The sequence below is a fragment of the Rhea pennata genome, chromosome Z, assembly GCF_028389875.1.
Source record: "Rhea pennata isolate bPtePen1 chromosome Z, bPtePen1.pri, whole genome shotgun sequence".
Classification (NCBI taxonomy): Eukaryota; Metazoa; Chordata; class Aves; order Rheiformes; family Rheidae; genus Rhea; species Rhea pennata.
This window is the reverse complement of record NC_084702.1, coordinates 22,707,364-22,734,782: the sequence shown is the minus strand read 5'-3', so window position 1 is coordinate 22,734,782 and position 27,419 is coordinate 22,707,364. Positions and strand designations below refer to the sequence as shown.

The window sequence follows — 27,419 nt, the reverse complement described above, 5'->3', positions numbered from 1 at the left end:
GTTGTGACTCTTAGTGATCTCAGTGGTGAATGAACTTGCTCTTCACTGACATGATGTTGGGCTATGGCAGCCCAGGGCCACATAAAGAAGTCTATTTATCTACTCCTTATGCCAAACAAGTATAGTTGCATCTGTGGTACTATTGTAGTAAGGATCATTTTGCCTAGAATTCAAACAGGATCACCCATAGCTCTCGTTGAAGATATTCTTTGAATTTCTCTGTAGCACATTGTGGGGAAAATCATCTGTTCATTTTGACTCCTTTCTGGAAGTACTCTTAGATTAACAACCCAGCAAATTAAACTACAGGTAGCTGGGTGTGGATCCTTTTAAGATAAGGTTATTCCAGCCTTGTTAATGGCTTCCTGTTACTCAAGAAATGTGTTAATCTGGAGCAACTGTGACAGCTCAAGAAGATTTTTTTTTTTTTTTTAACTGTGTAAGAATCTTTGTAGAATGGTTGGACTGTGACTTCTACAGATCTGAGTGACAAGGTGTCTTATTTGTCGAAATTAGAAATCAGTTTCATGGAGCACTTTGAGGCAGTTCCTGAGACACATCCTACTGGAATCTGAAGAAACAAGATTTTGCATTTTAAAAAGCACATTGTTCTAGCTGTTGGTTACCTGGGTACTTCAAGGTGCCAAAAGTGTTGGTAGATAAAATGTTGTCTTTGGCAGATCAGTTTTCTTGTAGGGAGGCTTGTGAATAAGTTGTGACTAGTTTTATGTACAGGTATGATGGTTTTAGAATGTTGCCAAATTTGCTGGAGTTAGTTAAAAATGGTTCACATTTATTTTAGATTAATTAGTGGTGCACAGTTAGGATTGCCTCATTCTCTACTTTGTTCAATGGTGCGTGTGACTGTATAAATCAGATACTTGCCATTTTTTCATTCCATAGCACTTGGTTGTCCTGAGCAGCAAAATAGAACACCCCTAGAGGGTGCCTGCGGCTCAAGTATCTTGGAAATTAGTTTTTTCAGATGGATCAAGCAGTGAGTTCATTCCTACCCAATAATAAAGGTACAAAGTGGCTTTCTGTACCCACTGTTTCTGGGAGAATTAGCTGCTCCTCTGCTACCCTGACCTATGAAACTGTCCTTTATTTAGAGCATCTAGCAGACAAAGGCTTTAATTGCAAGCTTAACAGCTGCAGGCTATTGAACTGGGTGTCTCTGTGAACTAGAGGCAAGAGAACACTGCCAACAGATCAATTTGAATACTTGCATGCCTAGTGCCATAAATGGCATTTATGACAAAAGGAGAAAAATCTTTCTCTAGGGTTGGACTAGTGGAAAAAAAAATTTTAATCTGCTTTGAAGTCATATGTCTGTGACAGCGGTGAAAGTAACAAATCGCTTATGTACATTTGGGAGAGGTTAGGGGTTTTTCTGATCGTTTTTCTGCTCTATGGTGAGAATTGTCATAGCAGATAATGTCAGCATGATGCTAATGTAGTATTTGGATGTCCCAGTATGATTTGGACTTGTGCTATTTTCACAAATTATATGAGATCTTGTTAAACCTTAATGTTATTGTGTCTGCTGTTTACTAAGCTAAAATTGTTGTATGTAATAGCTTATTAGTGGTAGCTGGTGGTGTATAAAATCTATGGGTCACAATGCAGGAAAAAAATCAGCCAACAAAAGTAATTCTGTCTTACCCAAGTTTAACATAGTGTATTGAAGAGTTGCTCAAACTGAGACTCCAGTTCTCCTTTCACAGGGATGATGGAATACAGTGTGGCTCCTCCCATCTTTGTCTATTACTTGCATAATTAAATGATTCTCCTAGAACTGTTTGACTGCAGTCCTTGATGTCACTGGAACAGCTGAGTGGTGGGGCAAGACAGGGACTAACATCAGTAAGGATCTGAATTTTCTTCTGTTTTCTGTCCAGTCACATTAAATGGTTATTCTATTAATTTTTGCTGCTGTTAGTCTTTCTACTTTTTGCCTTGATCACAGGCTATGTTGTTTTCATCTCTTCATCTTCACTAGATTACAAGCTGAGTTTCTTGGGAATTGACATCATCTGCTGACAGTTTCCATGCTCTGCCTTATGGAACAGCTCAAAGATCCTCTCCCCTCCCCCACCCCTTTTTTTTTTCTTTTTCTCTTTCCCCTTAAAAATCATTCATTCCAAAGCTCATGTTCATGAAGTGGAGCTTATCCTGAACACCACAGAGACTCTCTGAAAAGTAGTCATACTAATACTATTTTCTGGGTTGTCTAAGGAGAGGAAGATGACTACAGCTCTTTCTTAGTCCTAACTATGGAGAAAGTGTGTTTTTTTCAGTGCCATCCTAATGAGAGAATACTTCATATGGTGAAAAAATGGTAGAACATGGTAGAACATTACAGAAAAGTGAAGCTAGTGGAGTTTGTTCATTTATATGCATGAGGATGGGGCTGATAACTATGGCAAGAAACCAGGGGCCTTGCTTTTGTTGTTCAAAATATTCAAAAAAATCAAAAATTATTCAAAATAGCATTGAAAAAAAACAGCTTTCTCAAAACTCTGAAGTAGAACAAGTTTGTGGATTATAATACTTATTAGATTATTTGTGATGGTCAATCATCACAAAGCAGAAAACACTTATTTCATGTGTGTGTTTTAGGTGGCAATAAAAAGATCATGGCAAGCTTATCCCCTTAGAGACTTCTGCTGATCATTTACACGTACTCTGAGAAGTGGTTTTTCCCCAGAGTGAAGCTGGAGTAAAATGTGTGCAAATACAAGCAGTTTAGGGTGCAAAAACTAAGCTTGTGCGCTGCCCCCTCCCCCCCACACACTCCTTCATCTGTGTCAGTGCTTCATGGAAGCAGCAGTTGAGACTTTTGCAAGTATTCCCACATAAATACAAAGAAAAGCTATACAGTGGACTTGTTAACTATAGTACTTTCAAAAATACTTCATTTTACTTTTCCATGAGTAAAGCATTCAGCCAAATATATGTATATCATACCACAACTGTGAATATTGCTGTGTTCTTGACTTGCAGTAATAGTATTAAGTACCTAGTAATCTCTGTGTGTGTCTGTGTGTGTTTGTAGACCACATGCCTCTGAGTAAGGATAGAGGAGAGGGAAGTTGATTGGGGAAAATGTTTCTCAGAGCCTGAGCTGAAACTCCACAGGCAAAACTAAGAGGCCTGTCATCTCTAACAGAACTTAAGATTCTTTATCAGATGGACAGGCTGATGCTGCATGTTTGCAGAGCAATTTTCTCAATAATGATAACAAATATATATCCACTTATTATCTGAGTATGATGCTAATTCATAAAATTGTTATTTGTTTCTATTCTTACATGTTCTCATTTTTCTTCTTGAAGAACCTTCTGAGTTTAAGAAAAGCTTATCTGTGATTTGTAGTGTGATGGTGAGGCAGATGGGGCCGTCGGATCCACAGAGATTTGTTCTGTCCTGCCCTGCTATCATTCCTGCACTCTTTTGTTTTCCTCAGAAACATATCCAGCCCTTAATACTGAAGTAGGTTGCTATGGGCAGTACTCCAGGAAGAACTGAACACTTGCGTGCTTTCATCTTTGAGTTTAGTTTTTAAAGCTCTCTGTGCAATCTGTAAGCATTGTTTAAAGGAGTTGCTGAACAGGTAAAAATGTGATTTATTTGTATGAGGAGCTTTCTTATCATTAAAAGCAGTTAGGCTTCCTTGCCCAGTTTTTGCTCACTGTTGCATGTGTGCTTTGCTTGCTCACGGCCAATTTTTTGTCCATCACTGTTGCCACGGCCTTTTCTGCAAAGCTACCTCCTGGCCAGTCATCCTATCCAGACATTAATAAAGACAGAGCAGATTGGGCCCAATGTTGATCCCTGAGGAACACTGCTAGGAATTGGTCTCTAGTTGGACTATCTGATAGTCCACTTATCCACAACATGAACTGCTTTCTGCTTATCTACAGCACCAATCATAGAAAACTATCAGTCGTTTGGGCAGGATGATCCTTCATTAACCCATGTGGGCTGCTCCCAGTCATCTTCTTGATGTTCTAATGTCTGGAAGTGGCTTCTAGAAGGATTTTCGCCATCACCTTTCAAGGGACCGGGGTGAAGCTGACCAACCTGTAGTTCTATGGAGCTTCTTGCCTTCTTGAAGACACATGTGATATTTTGCTGTTTTTTTTCTGGTCATTGGGAACCTTCAGCAGCTACAGTCTTTTGAAGATGTTAGAGAGCTTCCTCATAATGACACTGGACAGCTCTTTCAGCACTCTTGGATGTGTCCTGTGTGGTCCCATAAACTTATCTGTGTTCCAGTGTCCGAAGTGCTCCCTAACTCAATCCTTCCTCTCCCATAGGTCCCTCACTGTTTCACTCACATGAACTCCACCAGGAGGCTTAGGGACCTTGGAGGCGTGAGGACAGATCTCACTATTGAAAACTGAGGCAAAAAAGCACTGAGCAGCTCCGTCTTTCTTATGTCATTTACCGCAAGGTCTGCTGCCTCATTGAGCAGCATGCCCATGTTTTCTTTAGCCTTCGTTTTATGGTCATTGCCATTTGCATTGTTTAATATAAGTTGCTGCCTATGGAGGCAAGGAATTTTAATTCACAAGGACTCTATAGTTCCCATCAACAGATAAATGCAAAATACATATTTTTTTCTTTAGCTTTAAAATAAACAAAAAAAAAAAGCTCCCAACACGAAGACGCATCTCTTATAGAACCTATTCTGTCATTTGTGTCATTTACGTCCTGTGTAACACTGTATTTTCTTTTGACCAGGTTTCAAATGCTTATTCAGAACCAGGTGTTCTAGTTCAGCTACCCTTTTTTTGAAAACAGTTTGATGTTTGTGAGTTATGTACAACTGCCTGCTTCTGCATGACCTATTTAAACAATGCTGTTTTTCAGACTTCATTTTTTCTTACCTGAACTTGAATGTTTTTTCTAGCTGCATTCAGGAAGATGCATCATCACAATCAGTATTCCCTTCTATACTTGTCTGCATTTCTCCAGACTAACAACAGGCTCAATTTAGAATTCTGTTTTTAAGATCTCTGTAAATCTTTTCTAAATACTAGTGCTGATTTAGAGCTTACACTTATCTAAGATTGTGCATCACTTTCAAAGCTTGCTTGCTTGCTAGAAGCATCTAGATTTTTTTTTCTTTTTTTCTCCAGCTTGTGTTGAGATTGCCTTTCTGTCTGCTCCTGAGTTTGGTACTGGAAAAGCCTTGTATAATATGCTACAGCTGAAATCGTTATTTTAGGTATTCTCAGCTCAGTGTTTAGATTCACAGACCTTTTTCTGCTGCCACTGATATGGCAAAGCCCATGCCTACACTAGTTTCCCTATGAGCCACCATATTTGCCCATACCATGTAGCCATTCATTGACCTGATCCATCTCAGTTATCTACTTTTTCTTAAAAAAATTTTTAGGGCATCTGAAGAAGACTCTTTTTCATTACTTTCTCTTCTTCAATGGCTTTAGTCATCTTCATGTTTTCAGGAGAGAAGGACTGAGGTTTTGGAGGGTTTTTCCACCAGTAGCAGGACTGCCTTCATACTGCTAGCTGATTCAGTTCTGTCAGTGATTCTGTGGCACGCTGCTAGTCACTCGGTTTCAACTAAGCCAGACTCTTCACTTTGACAGTTAAGCAGTTTACTCCTATTTCTGTATGATCCTTGAGTGATTGGTCACCTCCACAGTAGCCAACTATTCTTGGGGCAAGGCTTTGCACTGCAAGGCCTGGAGCCACAATTACCTTGTTCAACAGTCATAGTTTAAAACTTGCATGTCAGTAATACATTTCAGGATATCATTAGATAAGCCCAGGCCATGGGAGATTGTATCTTAACAGGAAGATTATGGATGTCCCAAATGGGATTTTAAAATATTCAAGAGGAAGTACTTTCTAAAGATGCACAATTAAATTGTGGTACTTATTGCCACAGGAGTTTCAGATCCCAGAAATATAAATGAATCAAGAGAGCAATTAGACAAATTGATGGAAGTTTGTCTAATAGAATATCATTAACATTATTAAAGACAGTGATGTGGATAAAGCCTCTGGCATGTGAAGTCACTAAACCATTGATTGCAGGTAGCTGAGAGAGGAGGTTGGGGGGCAGGGAGAAGAATAACACTTTGTTGTCCTGTTCTCATACTTTCCCTCAAACTATTACTGTTGACCACATCAAAGACAGGCTATAAGCTTAGATGGGCCTTTGCTCTGGTTTAATATTATCCCACTGTTGGAGTGTTGGTGGTTTAGTGGTAGAATTTTTGCCTGCCATGCGGGAGGCCTGGGTTCAGTTCCCAGCCAATGCAGCACTGCTTTTAGGGGGGTTAGGTTTAGCTCAGTTGGTTGGAGCATGGCGCTGATAATGCGAAATGCCAAGGTCATGGGTGCGATCCCCATATAGGCCACTTGTTTGAGGGTTGGACTAGATGATCTCCAGAGGTTGCTTCCAACCTTACTAATTCTGTGGTTCTATCTAATCTTTTGCTAAGTCTGTGAGAGAACAGCAAAACTATAGCTAGAACTTCATACTTTAAACACTGGTGAAATCAGGATGTGATAGCATGATCACTTTAATTGACTTGTTTAAAGTCAAGCTGTTGTTTCTGTGATTTCACTTTACTACTTTAACACCAGCACTGGTTTCTGATCCCATGACCTTATCTTGATCCCACTGAGCTGGTGACCTGTATGAGCAGAGCAGTAACTCGTGGAAGTTACTCATGGATGAGAAGAGGAATTAAGAAAGTTGCTGATTTCTGTCCCTATAATGGTTCACTGTGGGAGCAGGCAACTTCAAGCCCAAGGTGTTTTTTGCATAACCGAGGGCCACAGCAGTGTCCTTGACAGTATACTGTCCTCTGCAATTGCAACCTCGTTGGAAACTTGGATGTGCAAAAGAGGAATTTAAACATAGATTGAGTAGTTGTACTGGAGAAGTCTTGCTATGTTTTTGGTTAGCTTTCATTCTTGCTGTAGAATTAGTAGCTTGCAGTGATATATGCATTCGTATCTTCTCCTTCTGGGTGTGCTATCCTTGACTCAGTATGCCATGTTTGTATGTATGTTTGTACACATATGTGTGTACATGCTTGATAGTAACAGGGCAGCAGTAGAGACTTGCTCTGGAAACTAACTGAAGTACAAAGGCCAGGCTGAGTGTTTCTGGATTTGCAAGGACTTGCTTTTGATAAATTGGGGCTGGTAGGAAGGGGAATAGCTGCTGTGTAGAAATTGCTGTAACTCTATCAGCTGAGTTGTTTCAGAGTGCTTCAACTGGATGTATAGCTGTGTCTTTCTTACATTTAGCCAACAAGACAACACATTTGATTACCAAAGTATTTGTAACATAGGGTCTTTATATATAGGTATCTCTGCAAACAAAACCATCATTTTAAAGTTCCCGGACATCTACTTAATGTTAACATTCATCTTATTTCTTGAGAGGGAAAAGGAGTAGGGTTTTTTTGAGCTGAAGGATTTTAATGAGGACCAGATTCTTTTTCTGACTGATTGGTTTGGAAGAGAGGTGTGTGCTTTATCACAGGATTGAACTAGACATATTTCTTTGGGCTATTGTCATCTTTATAGAGCTTATCTGGAATGATGAACTGATGTTCTGTCTTACTGCATTGTTAATCACCTTAAATAAAATTCTGATTTGATAATTGCCATTTCAGGGAGTTTATAGTGAAATAACAGGCTGCAGGACTGATTACACAGAAGTTTGTGGGGCTTAATTTGGAACATACATACATTGTTTTCTGAAATCTATATTGGATTTATGGTTTGTCTTTCTGGAGCTAGATTTGCCAGATCTACCAGGACAGAGATGGCACTAATGCTGTCCATCCCAGCCCTACAGATCTTTCTGTAGAGAGCTATCCTCTTCTTAAATATTCTAGAACACTCTGAGTGTCAATAGTCTAAACAACAGTTTAATGGATGCCAGCCCAGAAATTTATACATCTAAAAGGTCTATAAGCTTCTTTTAAAATGTCATCTTTGTGGGAATATTTGTGTATTGTAATGAATGTAGAAGTATTTCTAAGCTGGAATTCTTACCAATTTAAATTAAAAAAAGTAGAACAGTGGTTGAACCTCAATATATTTTCGTTAGACAGAATGTTGTGTTTCAAGGAGAAATTGGCAACTTCCAATCCTACAAAAAAAGAAATTCTACCACAGCAAAATTTTTTGTTTTGTTACTTTTATGATGAAAGCAAGACAAACACAGATTCTCCTGATTTGTCCATTCCTGCAACACATAGATATGCACCTTTCATTCATACAAGTAAATGAACAGAACTGCTCTGTGTCAGTAGAAGACCTGCTGAACATCACCAACCATTGAAGAGTTTGTGTTCTTCTGCTGAAAGGTGAACTGATTTTAGTGCAAGAGGTATTTTCTATCATGAAAGTTGTTCTCCTTTAAATTAAACTCAGTGCAATATTTTAAACTAACAGTCTTATTTAGCCACTTAATTTAACTGGATCCATGAGAATGAATAAGGTAGTGACAAATGCATTTTCTGTATATGTTGCACAGATTTGTATATAAACATTTGCAGATTTTTTGGTAATGTTGTCCTTGTTACTGGTCATTTCTCTGTTAGCTTTTGCCTTTTCTTCCTTTCAGCTAGGCTCAGTTCAACTAAAACCTTTTGCAAGTGGAGGTAAAAGTATCCGGCAGGCTAAAGTATAATCACCTGTTCTGCTAAACCATTATAGCTAATCGATTGACTTTGCCTTGACTACAAGTTGGAAACAACTCCTTTTTGCTCTGTTTTTTGAGAGGACTGTCTCCTGGCATGTTCTGGTTCTGTGCAGAATCTCATTTCACAAAGTGTTTGGATACATAAATAGCTCTTAAAAACTTTTTCAACCTATGGTCAAGGAAGGACACTTGGGGTTGTGTGAGGGGCAAGGGTGATCATATAGGGCATCTATGAAAGCAAGTGAGACTTTGCTGTTGGGATCCTGTGGAAAGAGAAAGTTGCTTCCTTGCAGTTGTGGAACTCTGCCTTCTCCCTCGATTTGCAGTGCTGGTTAGACAGCAAGGCAGCTAAGTCAAACATTTAGTGTTTTTGAAGCAACAGATAAATTAATAGCTGTGCTGAGAAACAGTAAGGTTAGGCACAGCAGCACTAGAGCACAGGCAGAAGCTAACTGAGTTTATCTTAGAAAGCATTAATTTTGGTTGGTCTGGTAACAACTGTAGCCATGGCTGAATTTTCTGTGGCCTCAGTGACTGGTCTGTTTGTATTCATGAGTCTTAAAATCAGCAAATAGATCACAGTGCTAGACTCTTGCTAGAGCAAAAACACTATTTGCTCATGGGGCATCCAGTGTGCTCTAGAACTGAAAAAGCAGAAGCTTGAAGTTAATACACAACTTGCCTCTTTGACAATGAGGAATTCTCTTTCTTGGAGGCATTAGAGTTGTGCTGCTTTCATGCTAAAGCTGAACTAAAAATAAAGGTTATTTTTTACAGTGTATCTTCCATCACCCTGCTTTATTCAAAAGTAAAGACTGCTGCACATGGCTGTTTCTTATGGGATGTCAGTAATCTGATGAACTTTTCATTGCAGGTGGGCTAAACTTTTAGTCTTACCAGACGTCAGAATAAGGGGAAGAGGTGCTAATTAAGGACTTGGTCATACTGCTATGTAAGGAACATAATGCAACAAGTTATGCCACTTCCTCAAGGGATTGCATTGTACTTGCATGGAAATTGTAAGATGTTCATTAAATGGAGGATGATATGGTTTCATTAACCTATCCCCTGTTGAGAAGAAACAAGGAGAGTGCTTGTTGGAGAAATGGTATTCCTCTACCAGTGTAATTTGCCAATTCCTGAGACAGGTCAGACCATTTCTGTGTGCATATCTGTGTCACTGTTGATAATATTTGATTTAATATGCTTTTTCTCTTATGGCAGATCATGGTAATGTCAGATGGCACATCAGTCCCTTCAGGACAAAGCCTTCATCTTCCCAACCTGCCCAGTAACTCCCTGTCTTTTTCTGAAGTGAAGAAGAAGTCATCTCATGGGCCAAAGGTGAGACTTACTTTGACAGAAGACGACTTAACCAGTAAGGCACACCCAGGGAAATAACTTGAAAAATAATCCCGCTAGGTACTTTGTAAATTAGTGATATAACATATTCCAGTGATAATAGGCTTATTTATTTGATGTGAACTTACTGTTAGCTACATAAAAGTAATGCTGAACTAGGACAGTTGTGAGAAGTCCTAGTGAGTTGTGAAAATATCTGCCATTTAAGAAATTTTATTTGGTTTTTGAAAATGTACTGTTTTCTGTCTCTCCCAGAAGTTCTAGTTGTCTGTTTTAGTACTGGAGGATTTAGAGGAAGAAAAGGGAGGGAGCTGGGTTATTTAGCCAGAAAAGGATTTAGTGAAACCTATAAAAATGTGTAGAATTTGATAAAATACTAAAATAATTGTTTGGTTTATTAAATATTTTTAAATGAATGTTTTCTAAGATAACAGTGTAGAGAGAAACTTGAAAGGTTGTATTCTCTATGATTTTTAATTATAAGGTTAATTAAAAACCTTTTAAAGTTCAAGGATTTATTCTTTACTAAGTATTTCAAAGATAATAATGTACTATCAATTTCTAGAACATCAGATTGAACACACAGAACTAGAAATTGATTAAAAAGGTGTATTCCAATGAACCTTTTGAGAAATACAAATGAGCCTTTCCAAAACGGTAAAGAACTACTCAGTTTGTCAAAATGAATTAATCAGGTGGACGAATAAAAAGTATGCTGTTATTATTAAAATGAGAAATAAATGCAGCATAACTACTTGCTTCATAAATAAGTTGACATATAAGCCTTTTCTTCTTTCTATTTTAAAAATCATTTAGGTTTTGATTTTCCTTTTTTAGCATCTACCAGCTTGAAATACGTTACCTAATCTTGTTGGCTTCTGATTTTGTGTGTTGCAAGAACAATACCCATTTTTAGCAATAACTTTCATGTTCTATAACTGTACAAAATGTTATCTCCTGGAAAAATGCACAATCTTTTATCTTGAAAGAATCATCAGGTATGCTTAAGTGTATGCATTGGTAAGAAGGTATCACAACAAAAAGGATATATAGAGAAACAGAGTTCTCTTTAGTGTGTCACTGCCTGGTTTGCACTGTATCCAAGTGCCTTACAGTCTGTAATGCAGTTCTTGCAACAGCCAAAGGAAGTACAGAAGTACCATCGTTTTCATTTCCCTGATGAAGAGATGAGGTAGAGTGAATCTGAGGAGAAGATTGAGGGGACTCTGAGCTACCAAAACTGGTGCATCATTCCTAGAAGGAAGGGATACAGGATGCTGAAGGTAACTGCCAGACTACCTAGCCTGGGAGTTGCATTAATACGGGTCCTTGTGAGGTGGGATACTCTGTAGAGTTGGTTTCTGAACCTCCTCTTTGCATGTAGCTGTAATGTGGATGCCCCTGTGCCTTGCCCTGAATTCCAGTGTGGGTATGTAGAGACCTGGCCTAAATCAGGTAGTCCAGATTCCTAAAGAGAGGTTCAGGGAAGTGCGGAAGTGATACGAAGTCCTACACTAGTGCTCCCCCTACTTACTGTACTCCATTGTAAGCCTTCAGTCTCCTTGGTAATTCTTCTAACGAGCAAATGGTAACGGAAATGTTGTTTTCTGAACTCTATTCAGAAAATGAACTTTTTTCCAGTGCAGAAAACTTCAGCAAGCATGGAGAGTGCTTGATGGAGAAGAGAGTGTTATGTGTTTCCTGGGCCCTCAGTCTAGTCCTCAGATTGACTCTACTTCAGAGAAACATCAAAAATCCATCACTTCTGCCTAAGCAATTAGCTGCAATGTGCTTGACCACAGCAAGAAAACACTGTTGTGGGCTCAGATGTGCATCATGACTCATAACTGTGCTCTATATCAGTGATGTTCTTACCTCAAAATGTTTTCTTTAAGTATTTCATTCCAAAATGTGGACGTCAGCGGCAATGATATCTAATGGAAATCATTTTAAGTGTAACCTCTGTGCTCGTCCAACCACCTCTTGTAGCAGTATACAAGATAAAAATAGCTCTACTCCTAAAATGATATCAACATTAAAATGTCACCTAGGAGTAGTAGTTCCTGTCCAGTATAGTTCCTGTCCAATTTAAATTTACTTGGAAATTTGTAGTAACTCTACTTATTCTCATGTGTAGAATGTGATGCAACATCTTCAATGCTCAAATTTCATTTAAATATGCCTCTAAAATGGTAGCTATAGGAGAGTTATAATTATCAGTCTTGATAGTTCTTGCACATGGGTTATCTACATGAGTACTCTAAAACTGTAGGTGTTTGCACGTCCTCCCGAGTATCCGAACAAGTGGGATATTTTTGTTTGTTTGTTTGTGTTCTTTTAATATAGTAGTACCCCTTTGTGCTTGGTCTAGTGTTTGGCTGTTTTGCATCTGTGAATACCAAACTAACTTTCAAGTTCAATTTATAACTCTGTAAAAGCAGAACCTAAGAATGTTTACCTACCTATTTGGCATCTATAGATTACCACACAGCCCTCCTACTTAAGGGAGAATTGCAGTTAAGGGAGAATTGCAGTCAAGACAGTAAACCTGTGCAAAGTGTGCAAAGAAGTGCAAAGAATATTATTGTTTCCCCTCATTTGTGAAAAATTTACAATGCAGTGTCAAGTAAGAGAACTATCAGTTTGCTTTCTCTCTTATATTTTTCTGAAATATAGGTTCACAGGTTCATAAATACAGGCGTCCATGTTTCTGTATTCGTGAGTCTCAATACTGTGATTCAAAAAAAAAAAAAAAAAAAAAAGAAAGAAAAAAGAAAAGAAAAAGTGTTACTCTTAGAAATACAGAAGACAGGCAGAAATATGCTTTTGATTTAAGTTTTCCTTATTGCATGATTTTTTTTTCTGAATCTTTTTAGAGTGTAAAGATAGCTGCATGCTAGCTTCATATACCTTTTTTTCTTTTAAGTCAGTTATGTTGTTATGCCTATTTATATGGTGTAAAATACTATATACTTGAAATAATAGAGAAAGTTTGAGCAGTTTTATTAGGATAATTGTATCTTTTGGAATAATATGTATTGTCAGTTGAAAAAAAAAAAAAAAAAAAAAAAAAAAAACTTCAAGTTGTTATTGCTGTGTCTGACCAGAAGAAAGTGTTTCATGTTGCTGCTTCTGGCTTTTTCCAACCAGTGAGTCTACACTACTTCTCTTTCTCCGTTTGTCATTGGCCGTAGTAGTCCAATGGGCTGGACAAGCAAGAGGTTTCCTGAAATGTGGAAAGCTCTGAAAATATGTGCTATAATAACTGTGTGTGAGAAGAACTGGTAGTGGGTGAATTTATCTCCAGTGTACAGTTAAAAAGTGAAAAAATAACACTATATTTAGAAAGACTTCCAAAATGCTTTTTTTCTATCTAAAACAATCAGTGTTTTTCAATTGAATACTAAACGTTATTTGTGTTTTATTAGAAATCTAAATTGTTACAAGCAAGTAATTCCTTCTTGATGTCTTCTCTTTTTTTCCTCTCGAGAACAGAAGGCATGTATGAAACTTATTCCATTCCATTGGCTTAACATGACCATATTATGTCAATAGGCATAACATTTGAAGAAATGCCTTTCTTATTACAAATGAAAATAATGTATTTTTTATTTTTTGTGACTTCTAATACTAAATTTTTAGACAAAACACAAGAATACAGTAGATGGGCATGGCCATGACAATGTATTCAATTCAATCACTTAATTGAACTTAATGAAGCAGTTAATGAGCTCACTAAAATTGCATCATTTTCTAATTAGCCTCAGAATGTCTGTCAGAAACTGGATATGTTTGAAATGACTTTCAGAGGACATTGGTTATCCTAAAGCAATGTTTAGCCAAACTGAGAGTTACATTTTGTAGCAGGAAATTAGAATCCAACCCTGCAAGATATACAGAGAATTCAACATTACTCTTGTGGTTTCAGAAGTGGTTTAATGTACAAATACATTACCTATTGAGCAACACTGCTTTTCTGTGTTGAGAAGGTCTTAGATTTTTATCATGTTTTCTGAATTATTTGTTTTTAAAGGCTTGCTATTACTACTTCATCAAAGGGGTTGTATGTCTTGAAATATATGTGCCTGCTGTTATTTTGATTAATAAAAAAAACCCTCCTCGGATATTTTAACATGCCTATAATCTTATATACTTTGATATATTTCATAACAAACATCAAAAGAAGAATATAAGATCCACTTCAAATAATATTACACAAATGTAAGCTATGGTATGTAAATACAGTAGCTGTCAAAACCCCACAATTTCTATATTGGATATGCAACTTGAGAAAAGACTATTTGATATGTCACACAAAAGAAACGTCATTCATTCTTATTCCTTACAACAGTTCTTAAAGTAGGAAAGAAAACAAACATTTAAGCATACATTTTGATTTACATTAATGTCTATGCAGCATATGATGTAGAAATTTACCAACAGTTCACCCCCACCAGCCTTCCACATTCATCATTACACTGATAAAATTTTAAAAACAAAAAGAAAAAACCCCAACATACTAACTGATTAAATTCTAAGTGCCTCATACTGTTTCCTCTACGTCTTTGGTGGCTTGTATTAGGGTCATTGCAGAAGATTAGGAAGCGAGAAAAGGTACTTTATTTGCTTAGATTATGAACATATCTGTAAAAGCAAGGGTTTGGTCATCTCAAGGAACAGATTTTTAAAACATATGGTATTAAATGTCACAATAAATATCATATGTTTATATTAATATTTCTATGAAAACATCAACTTCCATATTCTGGAAGAAGGAAGGAAATTTGATTTTAATATTCAAAACAAACAGTAAAAAGTTTCCCAGTGATTTTGATAGGCCATGGGAGGTGGTGTCATTTCACTGCTTTTGTCTGTTGGAAAGCAACTAAAATGAGCCTACCTCTTTGGAGACTTTTAAAATTCATGGTAAGGAAAGTGATTAAAAAGATTGAGGACTCCATCTTGTTTACAAATGGCACATATCCTGTCCCTCCCTAGGGCAGCACTTCTGGCTCTGGCATGATAGAACAAGATCTGAAGATAAAAGCATTAGTAATGCGTTCATAAACATACTTTTGGGCTGGTCTTCCATAAAACAAAATATGTGGCCTTTTTTTTAAACGAGGTAAGGAGACTTGACTAAAGTAATCTAGTGCAAGGAATGACTAATACATTTTTATTTTTGTTTTTAATTAGTGGCCTGGAAAACAAGGAAGTGCCATATATTCAGACATTCAGATGTCATCAGAATATTGTTCATTGTTTAAGAGAATAATAGCTTTTATTTACATCTTTACATTTAAAATAATTTATCTTCCACTAGTGTGGAATGTTAGTAGAATATTTATTAATCTGATAGCTGACTAAGTAAATTTCAAAATTAACTTTTGTGGCAGAAAGCCAAAGAGAAAAGTGCATGTAGCATATGCTAGCCAAAGAAACTGGGTTTTGGCTTGCTGATCACAACCATACTTTGTGTAAGTTTTGTAAAGATTTAAATTAGTTTTAGAAATTTTTCTCAAATTATTTTGCAATGATTTAGTTTGTGTCTCTATTTTTTTTCCTATCAATATTTAAATTAACTTTATATAAAAAGTGAAAAGAAAAAGTTTTGGTGTTTCCTTCCATGTAACTTTCCAAATTGATGTTTTCCCCTAAATATTTCACTTTTGAAGATTGAGCACTTTCTTGTAGGTTATTGGTGGAATATTTTTCTTTTTTTTACCAACTCTGTATGGTGTCCCCACATACTTGGCATATATTAGGATTGCTTTTTAAGTTAATACTTATTGCATGTATTCGACTTTTCGGCTAATCTTTTTTCATCCTCACTTTTCTTCCAAGATCTGAGCTTGATTATTTACTGGTATTTACTGGTGCTTTGGGTACTGGAATTGATGCTTCTGCCCATTGTTAATGTTGGTACATACATAGATTTCCAAATCTGATTTGAAAATCTATTTGTAGTACTGACATAAGAAATGTAGCTGAACAAAAAAACATTGAAATAGTGACCAAGTGAACAATTCACTTGGTATGTGTGTGAAAATTTGGTGTTTTGCTAATCAGTTAAGGTAATTTTTAAAAGATGAGGAGAAAAACACATTTCAAAGTAATTATTTTTAATTAATTTTTTTCCTCTGTTGATAGCGAGGAGAATGGAGATTCTGTATGTATGATTTTTTTAAAAAAACATTCAAGTTTTACAGCATTCAACATCCAGATTACACAAGTCTTAAATAGTTACGATCCGTTAATTTGGCTAATAAGCAGCGTATAACTGGGTATATTTCCTTTTCTTAATTTCTCATCTTGTTGACACAACTTCCATTTAATATAGTCATCATGTATTTTGGGGAGGGTGAGGGCTGTTCAAAGCAGTTTTACAGATTGTATTTTAAAAATTAGTCATTCCTTGTAGAGATTGAGGCTTGTATGTCCTGCTTTTTTTCCTTTAATTGCAAGTGCACTACTGCTCTCCTATTTATATTGTGATTAAAACCATGGTTAAATATGACAGAAAAGATTAATATATTTTCCCTCTGCCATTCTCTAAATATGTGGCAATGTTAGACAGACAGAGAAACCAAATCTACATATATGCTTGAGGGCTGAAACAGAAAAGCAGATTCATACCATTGTAGCATGGTGGGTAAACATTGATGCAAATTGATTGAAAAAAAAATATAGAGCTAAGTATTTGTACATGAATTTTATAGAGATGAGAGGACATCTCATCTTAGACTAGAGGATCGTGGGTACTCCTTTGTTCTGCAGCTTGCAAAGGGCTTGGACTACTAACCAGAATTATTGAAAGTCAAACCTATAAATGCCTTTTTAATACTTAATATCAATGCTTTAATATGGACAAACACTCTTTTAAGCGATTACCCATTTTCAATATTGCTTTCTTTGCGTAAAGACTGTGATGGAAAAAAACACTTAATTGTAAGTAGTTGTTCCTCATGCATTCTTTTAACTTCAGAATTTCAATGAAACTGTAATTCTAAAACACTAATACTATGTGTACTAGGACATGGTTACCTAAATTCATTCCAACGTCTGATAAATAGTTTAAATCTGTTTTTTTGTCCTGAGGAAGAGTAATTAAAAATTACTCAGCTATAATATGTGTAATTGCCAGCAAGTAAGGCATGAGCCTTGAAATCTGTGCTATAGAAATGGCTGTAGTCTATATAGTTTCATTAAACTTATTTTTGCTCTTCCTGTTATCTTGAGTTTTATGGTTGAGAGTGGGAGGTTTGGATGATATCATGAAGTGTAGTAGTTGGTCAGGGCAGATCCTGTTCTGAGTGATAATTCCTGGGTCTGTGGGATAACATCCTTAGGGTTTCCAGCAGGATTAAAACTTCAGTTTTATTTTTTATTTTTTTTTGTGCTCCATGGGGTCAATACAAGTTCTGTCTCCTATTATTTTAGCTTGGCATTGTTAATGAAATTCTGTTCTGTATAAGTCTGTATTTATAGTTAGGGTTTTTACAAATCTTGCAATATACGAATGAGAAAAAAAAAAAAAAAAAACTACTTGAGCTTCCTAGAGTTCCAGGATCTTGGATTTTATACCTAGAGCAGGAGCTTAAATGGTAGGGGGAAAGGAAATCAATGGGTATATGCAATATCTTTGCTTAAGCGCTTTTTTGGTAAAAGCTGCTCTGAAGTCTAGGTAGACATTCTTATAATCCACCTGTAAGGAAGTAAACAACCTAAACTTCTTGAGCATATATTCCTCTAACTTGAAATGCCATTTTGTAGATTGCAAGTCATGTAAAAATAACGTTGTTTCTGAGTAGTTACTACACGTGTTCACTGTTCAGGATACTAGGTATTTTTGCGAGGCTGAGAAGTTGGTGCCGGTAATTTCAGTGTAATTGGGTGGTGTCCAGGGTATTTTATCATTTGAAAAGTTCAGTGAAGGCACACTGAGTATCAGAGAACATGAGAGTTAATTCTCAGAAGAAAGGATCCTGTAAAATCTGTTCCAAATTGTTCAATTCCCTTATTATCAGTTCCGATAAAGATTAAAATTTTCCCCGTCTCTTCAACCTGTCAGATTTTAACGGAGAAATAACTGAGCAAGGAATAATACTGCTCTGGTTTTTCTGTTTTTGCATATCTTCAGTATGTTTTTTGTCATGCTCTCAGGAAACCCTTTTCACTTTTAACAGTTGAATTAAAACATGTAATGAAATATTCGGCATAGACAGCAACAAGGTGGCAGGGAGAGGAAGGAAAACTCTTTTAGCAGAGGAAGTTTTTTAATAAGGAGATGTTGATTGTTGAGATGCATCAATCAAGTTCTTCATAGCCATGCTGGACCCAGAGTTGTTACTGTGAACAAAAAGCAAGGTCTGGCAAAAGCTGAAGAGAGTGTCGTGGCTCAGAAGTCAGTCTTTGCCTCAAGTGACATATTTTGCCCTAATCCTGAACTAATTCTCTGGCAATATGCAGTTTCTTGTGCTGATCTTTTCTTAAAAATTTTTTTTTCTTCTGATATTAAAAGTCATCAATTAACATCTAGAAGAGATACAAATCAGTCTTGGAAACACTGACAAACAATGGTAACTGCTTATGGCACAATGGCTTGTGTATCTTGTTACTCAGTTGTTATAGAATCATTTGCAGTTTCTAGTCCATATTGTGTCTTGGAGTTCTTTGCTTGCTTTTTGTTTGATTGCTTTAAAATTAAGTTTTATTTCTTCTTTTGCAGGACCTAACTAAGATTATGAATACAAGTAGTGGCAGCAGCAGTAGTAACAGTTTTTCAAAGCCCCATAAGTTAATAAAGGAGCACAAGGAAAAAACTTCTAAAGACTCAAAAGAACATAAAAGTGCCTTCAAAGAACCTTCCAGGGAACATAACAAATCTTCCAAAGAATCCTCTAAGAAACCCAAAGAAAACAAACCACTAAAAGATGAAAAAATAGTTCCTAAGATGGCTTTCAAGGAACCCAAACCCATGTCCAAGGAGCCAAAATCTGAAAACACTCCCATCCTTACCGTAACTGGTGGACAGCAGCAGGAAAAGAAGGCCCCTACGAAAAGGCCCTCTGTTGTGGATTCTGATGAACTTTCTTGCAAAAAAAGAAAAAAAAGTAGCTCAGAGTCTTTATTTAAAAGTTTTTCTAGTGCTCCACCACTGATTCTTACTTGTTCAGCTGACAAAAAACAAACGAAGGATAGATCTCAACTCAAAATGGGGAAAGTCAAAGTAGAAAATGATACACTGGAAAAAAAGACATCTACTCTTCCACCTTTTGATGATATTGTGGATCCTAATGATTCTGACACAGAGGAAAACATATCCTCCAAATCTGAAGTAAGTGATGTTTGCTTTTTTTTCATATGCACTGAGTGTTCCTAGTTCTTGGGATTGTGTATCATGTTTGTATTTTCCTTTCCCCTTCTCCTGTCTACTGGTGGATTGTTCATGCTCAAGGATGTTAACTGCTGACTGTTTAAACTTATGCATATTATGTTTAAATACAGTTGACTGTTCCAGTTTATAAATCTGTCAAAATTATGACTAGTGAGTATATGGAAGATGGCTATAAATAAAAACTGCCCTTTTGATATTACTCTTTTCGAATTACATCCTTTTTTGTGAGAGAGAAGGAAATTTGTTGAAATGCTTGTATTTGCAGACCTTAGGCTTTGTATTTAGGAGTTATGGAATTCAGTAACTCCAGGAAAGGGTCAAAATAATTCAATGTGTTCAGTAAACGCAGACATGTAAAAAGGGCATACCAGAACTTACAGAGTTTAATCTTCTGCGAAGAAGGACAGTTCTGTAACCAATCCAAGCTTGGGGAGAGAAGGGAGACCCCAGAATCCTTACTCTGTTGAGGAAAATAGATGCAAAATGATAAACTTATCAAAAAAAAAAAAAAAAAAAAAAAAAAAAAGAAAAAAGAAAAAAGAAAAAAGTATGTTTTGCATAAAAGTGTGCTGTCCTGAAAGTACTTTTCTGCCATGCCTGCTCATCTGTTTCAGGCATAATTTACTTTTAATTATTAGGAATTTAATTACTCCCTTAGCAGATTTCAGTTTTTAGAAGCATCTTATATAGACAAATGAATACAGAAGGAAGAGGTGGGAAGACAAGGCTTTTAAAGAGAAGTGTTTTTTTTTTTTTTTTTTTTTTTTTGGATGCCTTCATTTATACTTACAAGTAGAGGTGGTAAACAGGGTAGAGAGAAGGCAGTAGGATTATGATTCAACTACCTTTGAATTTTCTATTTTTCCACTGTTTGTTGCGTGCCTCCATTACTGCCATATGCATAGCCCGATTTAAATCGTCTGGAACATGTAATAAGTAGCCTGCTGTGGGGAGGCATCAGCATTAGGTGTTTACTTGATGGAAGCTTTTCACAGTGGGGAAATAGTCTTTATATTCTTTCTGAAATGGCCTTTTAACGGCTACCCTTCCCATACAGCATGAAATGCCTGTGAAATGTGGAAGGTCTGTAATGGATCAGGCTCATGTTATAGCATCACACTGATGATGTGGTTGGTATGGTGTTTTCATTCTAAAACTGTATTGCCACTGGCTTTAAAACTTGTAGATAAAGTTTCCTTTAAACCTGAAAATGCTCATACTTGTCAGCCTTAGGGTGAATTAATTTTTAATGTCTTAAGAGAGAAGATTTAGCTTTTGAGTTACGTCAACACTGTAAGGCTCACTGCCTGCCTTCAGCAGAGCAGGCTAATTAGCATAGAGTTCATTTTCAGAGTTTCCCATTTGTTAAAACTGATCCCATGAAAAGGCACCTGTACTCCTGCTGTCATCATCAGTTCTCCCTGTTTCTTCAAAAACAAAACATTTAAGGAAATCAGCTGCAATTTAACGGAAGTTCTGCAAATGCAGGCACTACAAAGGAGTGTGCTACCTAGCAACTTGCAAGTAACTGATATGTAAAGGTTATGAATAGGTGCTTAAAACTGATAGTATTCTGTAGTTAGTATGTATTTCCCTCTTTGTGATTCTGCACCTCTGTGCCTCTTGCCCATAATCAGTGGTATACTCTGTGCATTCTTGTGATTTTGCAAAATAATGCAATGCAGCATGCATTGTTATGAGTAATGAAGTTATGAATAATTTAGTTTAGAATTTTGTTAAGGATGATATTTACTGGACTATGGAGTAAAAAATATTCTCATTTTCGGACATGCATACCCCTACGTCTGTTCACCTTCTTGGTGAATGTGCATATATGTGTATAACGTGCATGATAAATTTGTAATAATAAGTGTAATCAGACAGACTGATGAATAACTAAGGTTGTGTTATTCCACCTAGAATTTTTAGTTGTACTTTTATATTTTACAGAAAATTCATTTAGTCAGTGGTTGCATGAAGAACAACTAGATTTTGTATGCACTTCTTTTTAGAACAATCCATGGGAGTGAGAGGAAGACAAATTAGATTATTTGCCAAGGGGCTCTTCTCTTAGCAAATATTCATTGCTTCTGAATTTTTCCCATCAACTCATTTTTTATATGTCAGAAGCAAGCTAAGAAGTGAGACATCAACAATCAGTACTTGCATTATTTCTGAGAATTTGTCCAACAAACAGCATAGCAAGAGAAGTTTGGAAGAACTTGCACAGTTTTTACTGAGTATGTTCACCAGAAGCTAAGACTTCTTTTAAAAGTATCTAGCCGTCATGGTTATATCAGAGAGCTACTTTTGGAGCTGGATGTAGTTAGTTATTGTTCAGCTCCCAACAGCGAAGGCTGAGTGTAGCTTTTAAATTAAAGATGACAGCCCGAAAAGTCTTCACTGTAAATGAAAATGCCTGTATCACTAAACGCAAGTGTAAGTAATTCTGACAGGACCTCATTCAGGACAACGTCGCAGCTGTGTTTGGCCCTGCTCCCTGCACTCTAAGCAGTTTTTAAACTATGAGGGGTATTGTCAACACTAAATCATCTTGGTGGCAGCTTGTTTCTTGGTATGTTGCAGGGTCTTCTGAGATACCTGTCAAGTTGTGTCTGGCTGCTGATGGCCCCAAGAAATGGCCCCAAGAACTGTTTTATTGGGTAGGTGTTGCAGGAAAGCAAAGTCAACACCCCCCTGCTTTCTTCAGATATAGCCCCTGTTCAGTGAATAGATGTGGGATGCCTCATCTGAAGACCATTTAACTAATGGTCTTTGATTTTTGGACAGAAAAGCAATGTGTACTCTTAATACTGGCATTGTGCTCTACCTATTTCTGGACATTTAGATTTGAACTGGCCTTTACGTTTGTGAGATGGGCAACGTACAGATTTGTCGCCCTCTGACAGTTGCAGTTATCTGAGAAATGGCTTCTTTTCTATGTGGAAAGCATCTGTCCCAATGACTAATCCAGCCTCTGAGCTGTCCCTCAATGCTGAGGTATGAGTATATAGCCAGGTTATCTTACTGTTGCCTTGTAGGTGTTTGAGAAAGCTAGACAATCTTCTAAATCCCTTGAGTCAATTCTTCTTTTGAGATTCAAATACCATTATAAAATTACAGTATGAAATAAAGCAAAGCATGTCTTGCTTAATCATGAACTTTCTGCTCTTGTTTAATAACCTTTCTTTGTATGATTTGGAGGATATTAACAAGTACGGTGTCTGCCCTATTTGATATATTCTGGGATATATTACATTGCTGTCTTTCTAGCTCTATTTTTCTGTTTACTTTGAATTGTTGGCAAGTCTAACATTTGTCTAAATACTTCTTCATGCTATTTTGTTAGTATTGGTTTTCAAATATGTCAGTATTTTAAAGTCTGTTAGACTTCAGCATTAGTGATAGATTTGCTGTTTATAACACTATAAGTCTTTTATTTAGAGTTCCAGTACATTTATATGAGCTAGCAACATTTTTCAGGAGCAGGAGTGCACTGAGACAGTTAGAAATCCTACACAAACACCAAGGTGGTTTTGTTTTACTGGCATTCCTATGGAGTATGTAAAGCAAGGAGACCATGGAAAGCATGCAAGATTTATGGTTGTATTAAGACATAGGAATAACAGTGCAGTCCTGTTGGGAACTCCAAAGACTATACTTTTATTTATTTGAACAATTTTGAAGAAAAAATTCAGTGAGAGGATGTATTAGTTTATGCAAGTACCAACTGAACATAAATGCTTTGATCCATTAGAGAGTGAAAGAATACAACTGCATCATGTATGTGTGTGTGCACACATGGACACACATGTGCCTGGGCGTGTGCACTATCAAACTGTGATCAGTCAAGACTTGAGGAGTTTCAGTTATTAAAAGCAGAGTACAGAGTACTGGGGCATTTTTTCTCTGGAAAAAATGCAAGCTGCTTTTTTGGAAGTCCATTACAGAACAGTGAATATATGCTAGTGATCACAGTTGAATATAGATTTATTTTGAATCAACTGCTTGCATATCTTAAAGTAGTCTTGAAGTTCTACCATTAGGACCTATTTCAAGTAATCCATACAAAAAAAAACCACTTTGCATCTGGCATAAGATCTGTTAATTCAGCTGCTGCATGTATTTGCAAGAATATTTTGAAAACCCTTGTGGTCTTGTAAAACCTCTGAGCCCTTATTGGCTGAAAAATCCAGCTTTTTGGTGGGGCTGGAAGCCAAAGTAAGATCTCTTGCAGATAATATTTGGAGTTTAAAATAACAGTAGTGAAATGAAGATCCATATGAAATTTTCCAAGCAGTTACAGTTTTTTTCCTGCTATCCTGAAACTCGGATAGTGTTCACGTCTTCAATGTTTTAGAATACTGGGAATAGAAGAAGATTGATACAGTTGATGTCCTTGCATTGACTGAACAGGCAGAGAGCACTGTGAATTTGTGACCTGTCAGAGGCTTAGCATCTTTACTTTTTGCTTGATATTTTTATATGTCATTTCTGCATTTAATATTATATTTAGTCAGGCATGAGGACCACTTGAAAACTCAGCAGATTTAGTCCAGCTGTGTCTGTTAGTGCTCTTTGTGATTGCCTATTTCCTCACAACAATGGTGCCTACTTCTTTGTTGGAAAATCAAGACAGTGCATGGAAAGCAGTAGTTATTGCTTAGAGAAGGCTTCAGCGCTTTAATTCTGACAGTAATTCGGGTGTTAGCTGACGGTAGTCTTGCCTCATTGTATAGCCCATAGAAAAGAAAAATGGCGATTTGCTTTAAAAAGCATCGATGTTAAATTTCGTTTAACTCCTTGCACTGTCATTCAATAGTGCTGACTAGTTAAAATCTGTAGACACAATACTGCCGATGCTTTTATTACAAAAAGTTGCTGCAGAATGAGTTTTCTTGAAACTTCTTCCTAAAAACAAAACAAAAAACAAAAAAGCCCCTGAGTAAAGTGTTCAACTGTTATGGTAAAAATTACAGTTGAAACTAACAAATTTGCAGTTGAAAGCCTCTAACTGTATTTTTATCTTACACTAAAGACACAAAATCTTATCTAACCTGCTGAAATGCCTCATATATGCTACTTCTGACCTTGAAGTCTCAAGTGGGATTTCTAATACTTTATCTAGGCAGCAATATCTCAAGCTATTGGATCCCATTTGAGGATGAAAACAGTAAGATGCATATTGCTTCAGTGATAAAATTTGTCATAAGACTGTGTGGCTATGAAGGGCCAAGAAATTTGCTAATTAATAGTGGTTTCATCCCCTTGCAAACTACATCACTAGCATAGCAGGGCAGGGCTGCCTGATTCTAGGAATGTGTGTGTTTTTATTTCTTTTAATTATCTTGAGAAATGTTATTAATTTCTGGCATATATGTCTGGATCTCTGTTAAGGAATTGCTTACTGAAAAACGATTGTGATGTAAACCATCTGGCAAAATTCAAAATTAAAGGAAATTGTTCCATGTTGTAGGAATCAGTGTTTCAAGGCAGCAATGTTAGACCAATATAGAGAAATGGAAGAATTTGCACTTGTCTAAATTGTCTTAAATATTCATGAATCTTGAATCATGACCTCTGAGCAACATGAAGAAAATGTTTAAAAAATACTGATAAATACTCTGTCTCCATGAGAGCAGTAATTCTTAGTTGAACTGAACAGCAGCTTTTCTTATGCCTTAACACTGTAAAGAAAGATTCTTCACCTATCTGGGGATAATAGATACCAGGGATAGCGGCAACTGAATCAGTGGCCCTGATATTCATTACTTGGCTCAAAAACCAGTCTAGACTTTTCATTCATTACTGTCATTATTGTTGAGGAATGGTGCTTGGGATAGAGGTAAGGTAAGAGGTAATCAAGTAACTTCACTGTTTCGTGTGAGCTTATTTTAGGTATTACTATCAATAATGGGAGGAAATTACATACTAGTCCAACCAGCACATTTTGAAGGATTTGAATTATGAACTGCAGAATCATTACAGTTCAACTCAGACAAGAAAAGAATAAATGTGGGTTGTAATTACTTAATTTTTTTTTTTGTTTTATGAATAATTTCTTTTTCTTGCCTATGCTGATTTATTGCAGCTTAGTTAACATACTGTAACTTTATTTCAAGGATTAAAAGGATGTGGTTTCAAGAAACTATGTGTTGAATTGCATCTTCTCTAAGAGTAAAATTTCAGGAATAGGTAGGAGTATCAAGAAAAAAAATCATGATCTGAAGTAAAATGTTAGAGTTTTAGCCAAAAAAAAAAAAAAAAAAGAAAAAACACTTTGTAGATGTGATAGTTTTAGTTGATTCATCAGCACCATATGCAACTTTTTTGATCCTGTGGACATTGTAAAAGAGAAGATTGATTAATCAGGGTTATAATACATTGAAAGAAATCTTAATTTAGCCAATATTTTTAAATGTTCTTTACTTTGGATACCTCTATTTCTTACATTGAATTGCATTGCAGTATACTACATTATAATGCTCTGAGTCTAATTTAGCTTAAATGTAAACAGAACTGTTAGCTATTCAAACTTTTTAAGAGATTTCCTTTGTTCTGTGGCTTCTTACTACTCATGTAACAATTACATAAGTCTTTTAATTTTTTTTTTTACACAAGAAGAAAATGTTTCCAGTAACATAAAGCTGACAGCATAGTATCAGAAATTTCTTTTAAACTACCAGAGCAGAGTCAAGGAGCTTTAAATGAGTATTTTGTTGTCGAAATCAGTAGAAATACGTGTGTAGGCCAAGTAAGAGCATACGGATATGTCAGCCATAAATGGTAAAAGACCACTAAGGACACAGCCATCTGTTTTGTGTTTTTTCACCAAGGCTTAGCGTTGTTTAATTCTGTGTGTACATAATGAATAGAACTATTATGAAAGCTTCTGCACAAATGCATGATAATAATAGCATAGAGCAGTTGCTTGAGAATTATACTGATAGATGTCTCAAATATCTACAGAAAAAAATGTGTGCAGCATAGTGTTGCCAACCACAGCATCTGATAATCAGAAATTTAGTCCGCAAAATTGTCAGATTGGCTAAAAATTATGAAAATTTGAAACTGGAATGCTTTGTTTTTTTAGAGGCTTAGGGACTTTTTAAGGTACAGGAGAGCTTGCCTTTTTTCTCACTACAGCTTTTCATTGAAACTGGAATGTACAGAAACTTTTTTTTTTTTTTTTTTTTTTTTTTATGAAAGCTAAAGTTTTCATGTAATCACTTAAATCCCAGGAATCAAGGTTAAGAAAATGGTTATGAGACTTATTGTAAAACTGAGAGAGCCAACAGTGAATAATGGTAAGAGCTACCCTAGGCCTCTGTATAGAATTTGCTGGGAAATTTTAGGAAAACTGTACTTTCTTTCTGGAACATAGGTCCAGGAGCCAGTGATTACAATAGCAAAGACATTGTTTGGGGACTCTGCTGCAGCGTGTGAAAAGAAAAACTGTTTTGTTTTGGTTTTTTTATTTCCCCCAGAGATTTAGGACTGTGTTTACAGGATGAATGTGATTTCAACACATTTCTGCATACTAAAGCTTTAATGTAGGGTTTTGCTGGGAGGACTGTACAAAGAACTTGAACTGTACAGAAGGAGAAAAACTTCAGGTTTTTGCTAAGTTTGTGAGTACCTACTGAGAAAACTAGCTCTCTAATGATATGAAATGTGCCAGAACAACATACACAAAAGATGTTTTTCATATGGTTAGATGCTTTTCTAGCTGTTCCTTTGTTAATAGGAGTGCATGAATTTCTAACACCAACACCTCAAACCTGGGAAAATTTAAAGAACAACCTTCCTATTGCACTAAAAGTGATAGCAGACTGTTCACTCTCTCAAACTGTATCAACTTCTGCCCCTTTCAGCAGTGGTACATGAAGTAAGGCACATAAGAGAAAACAGGGCAATGAAAGGAAACCAAGAAATGTTAGCTTCTGGTGTATC

The 27,419-nt window shown here is 36.3% G+C and overlaps 1 protein-coding gene and 1 non-coding gene across 5 annotated transcripts in view; both read left to right on the top strand.

Moving 5' to 3' along the window:
* Window positions 1-27,419, top strand: part of MLLT3 (MLLT3 super elongation complex subunit) — a 143,616-nt gene that overhangs the window by 84,715 nt on the left and 31,482 nt on the right. For all 4 annotated transcript variants that reach the window (XM_062600169.1, XM_062600168.1, XM_062600167.1 and 1 more), the window contains 2 exons: window positions 9,932-10,051; window positions 18,798-19,406. In XM_062600169.1, the coding sequence (XP_062456153.1) occupies window positions 9,935-10,051; window positions 18,798-19,406 (726 nt within the window). In that variant the 5' untranslated portion in view covers window positions 9,932-9,934. The remainder of the gene's footprint in view (window positions 1-9,931; window positions 10,052-18,797; window positions 19,407-27,419) is intronic.
* TRNAG-GCC (transfer RNA glycine (anticodon GCC)) lies at window positions 6,229-6,299 on the top strand. Its single transcript has one exon. It is a non-coding gene; the product is annotated as a tRNA-Gly (tRNA).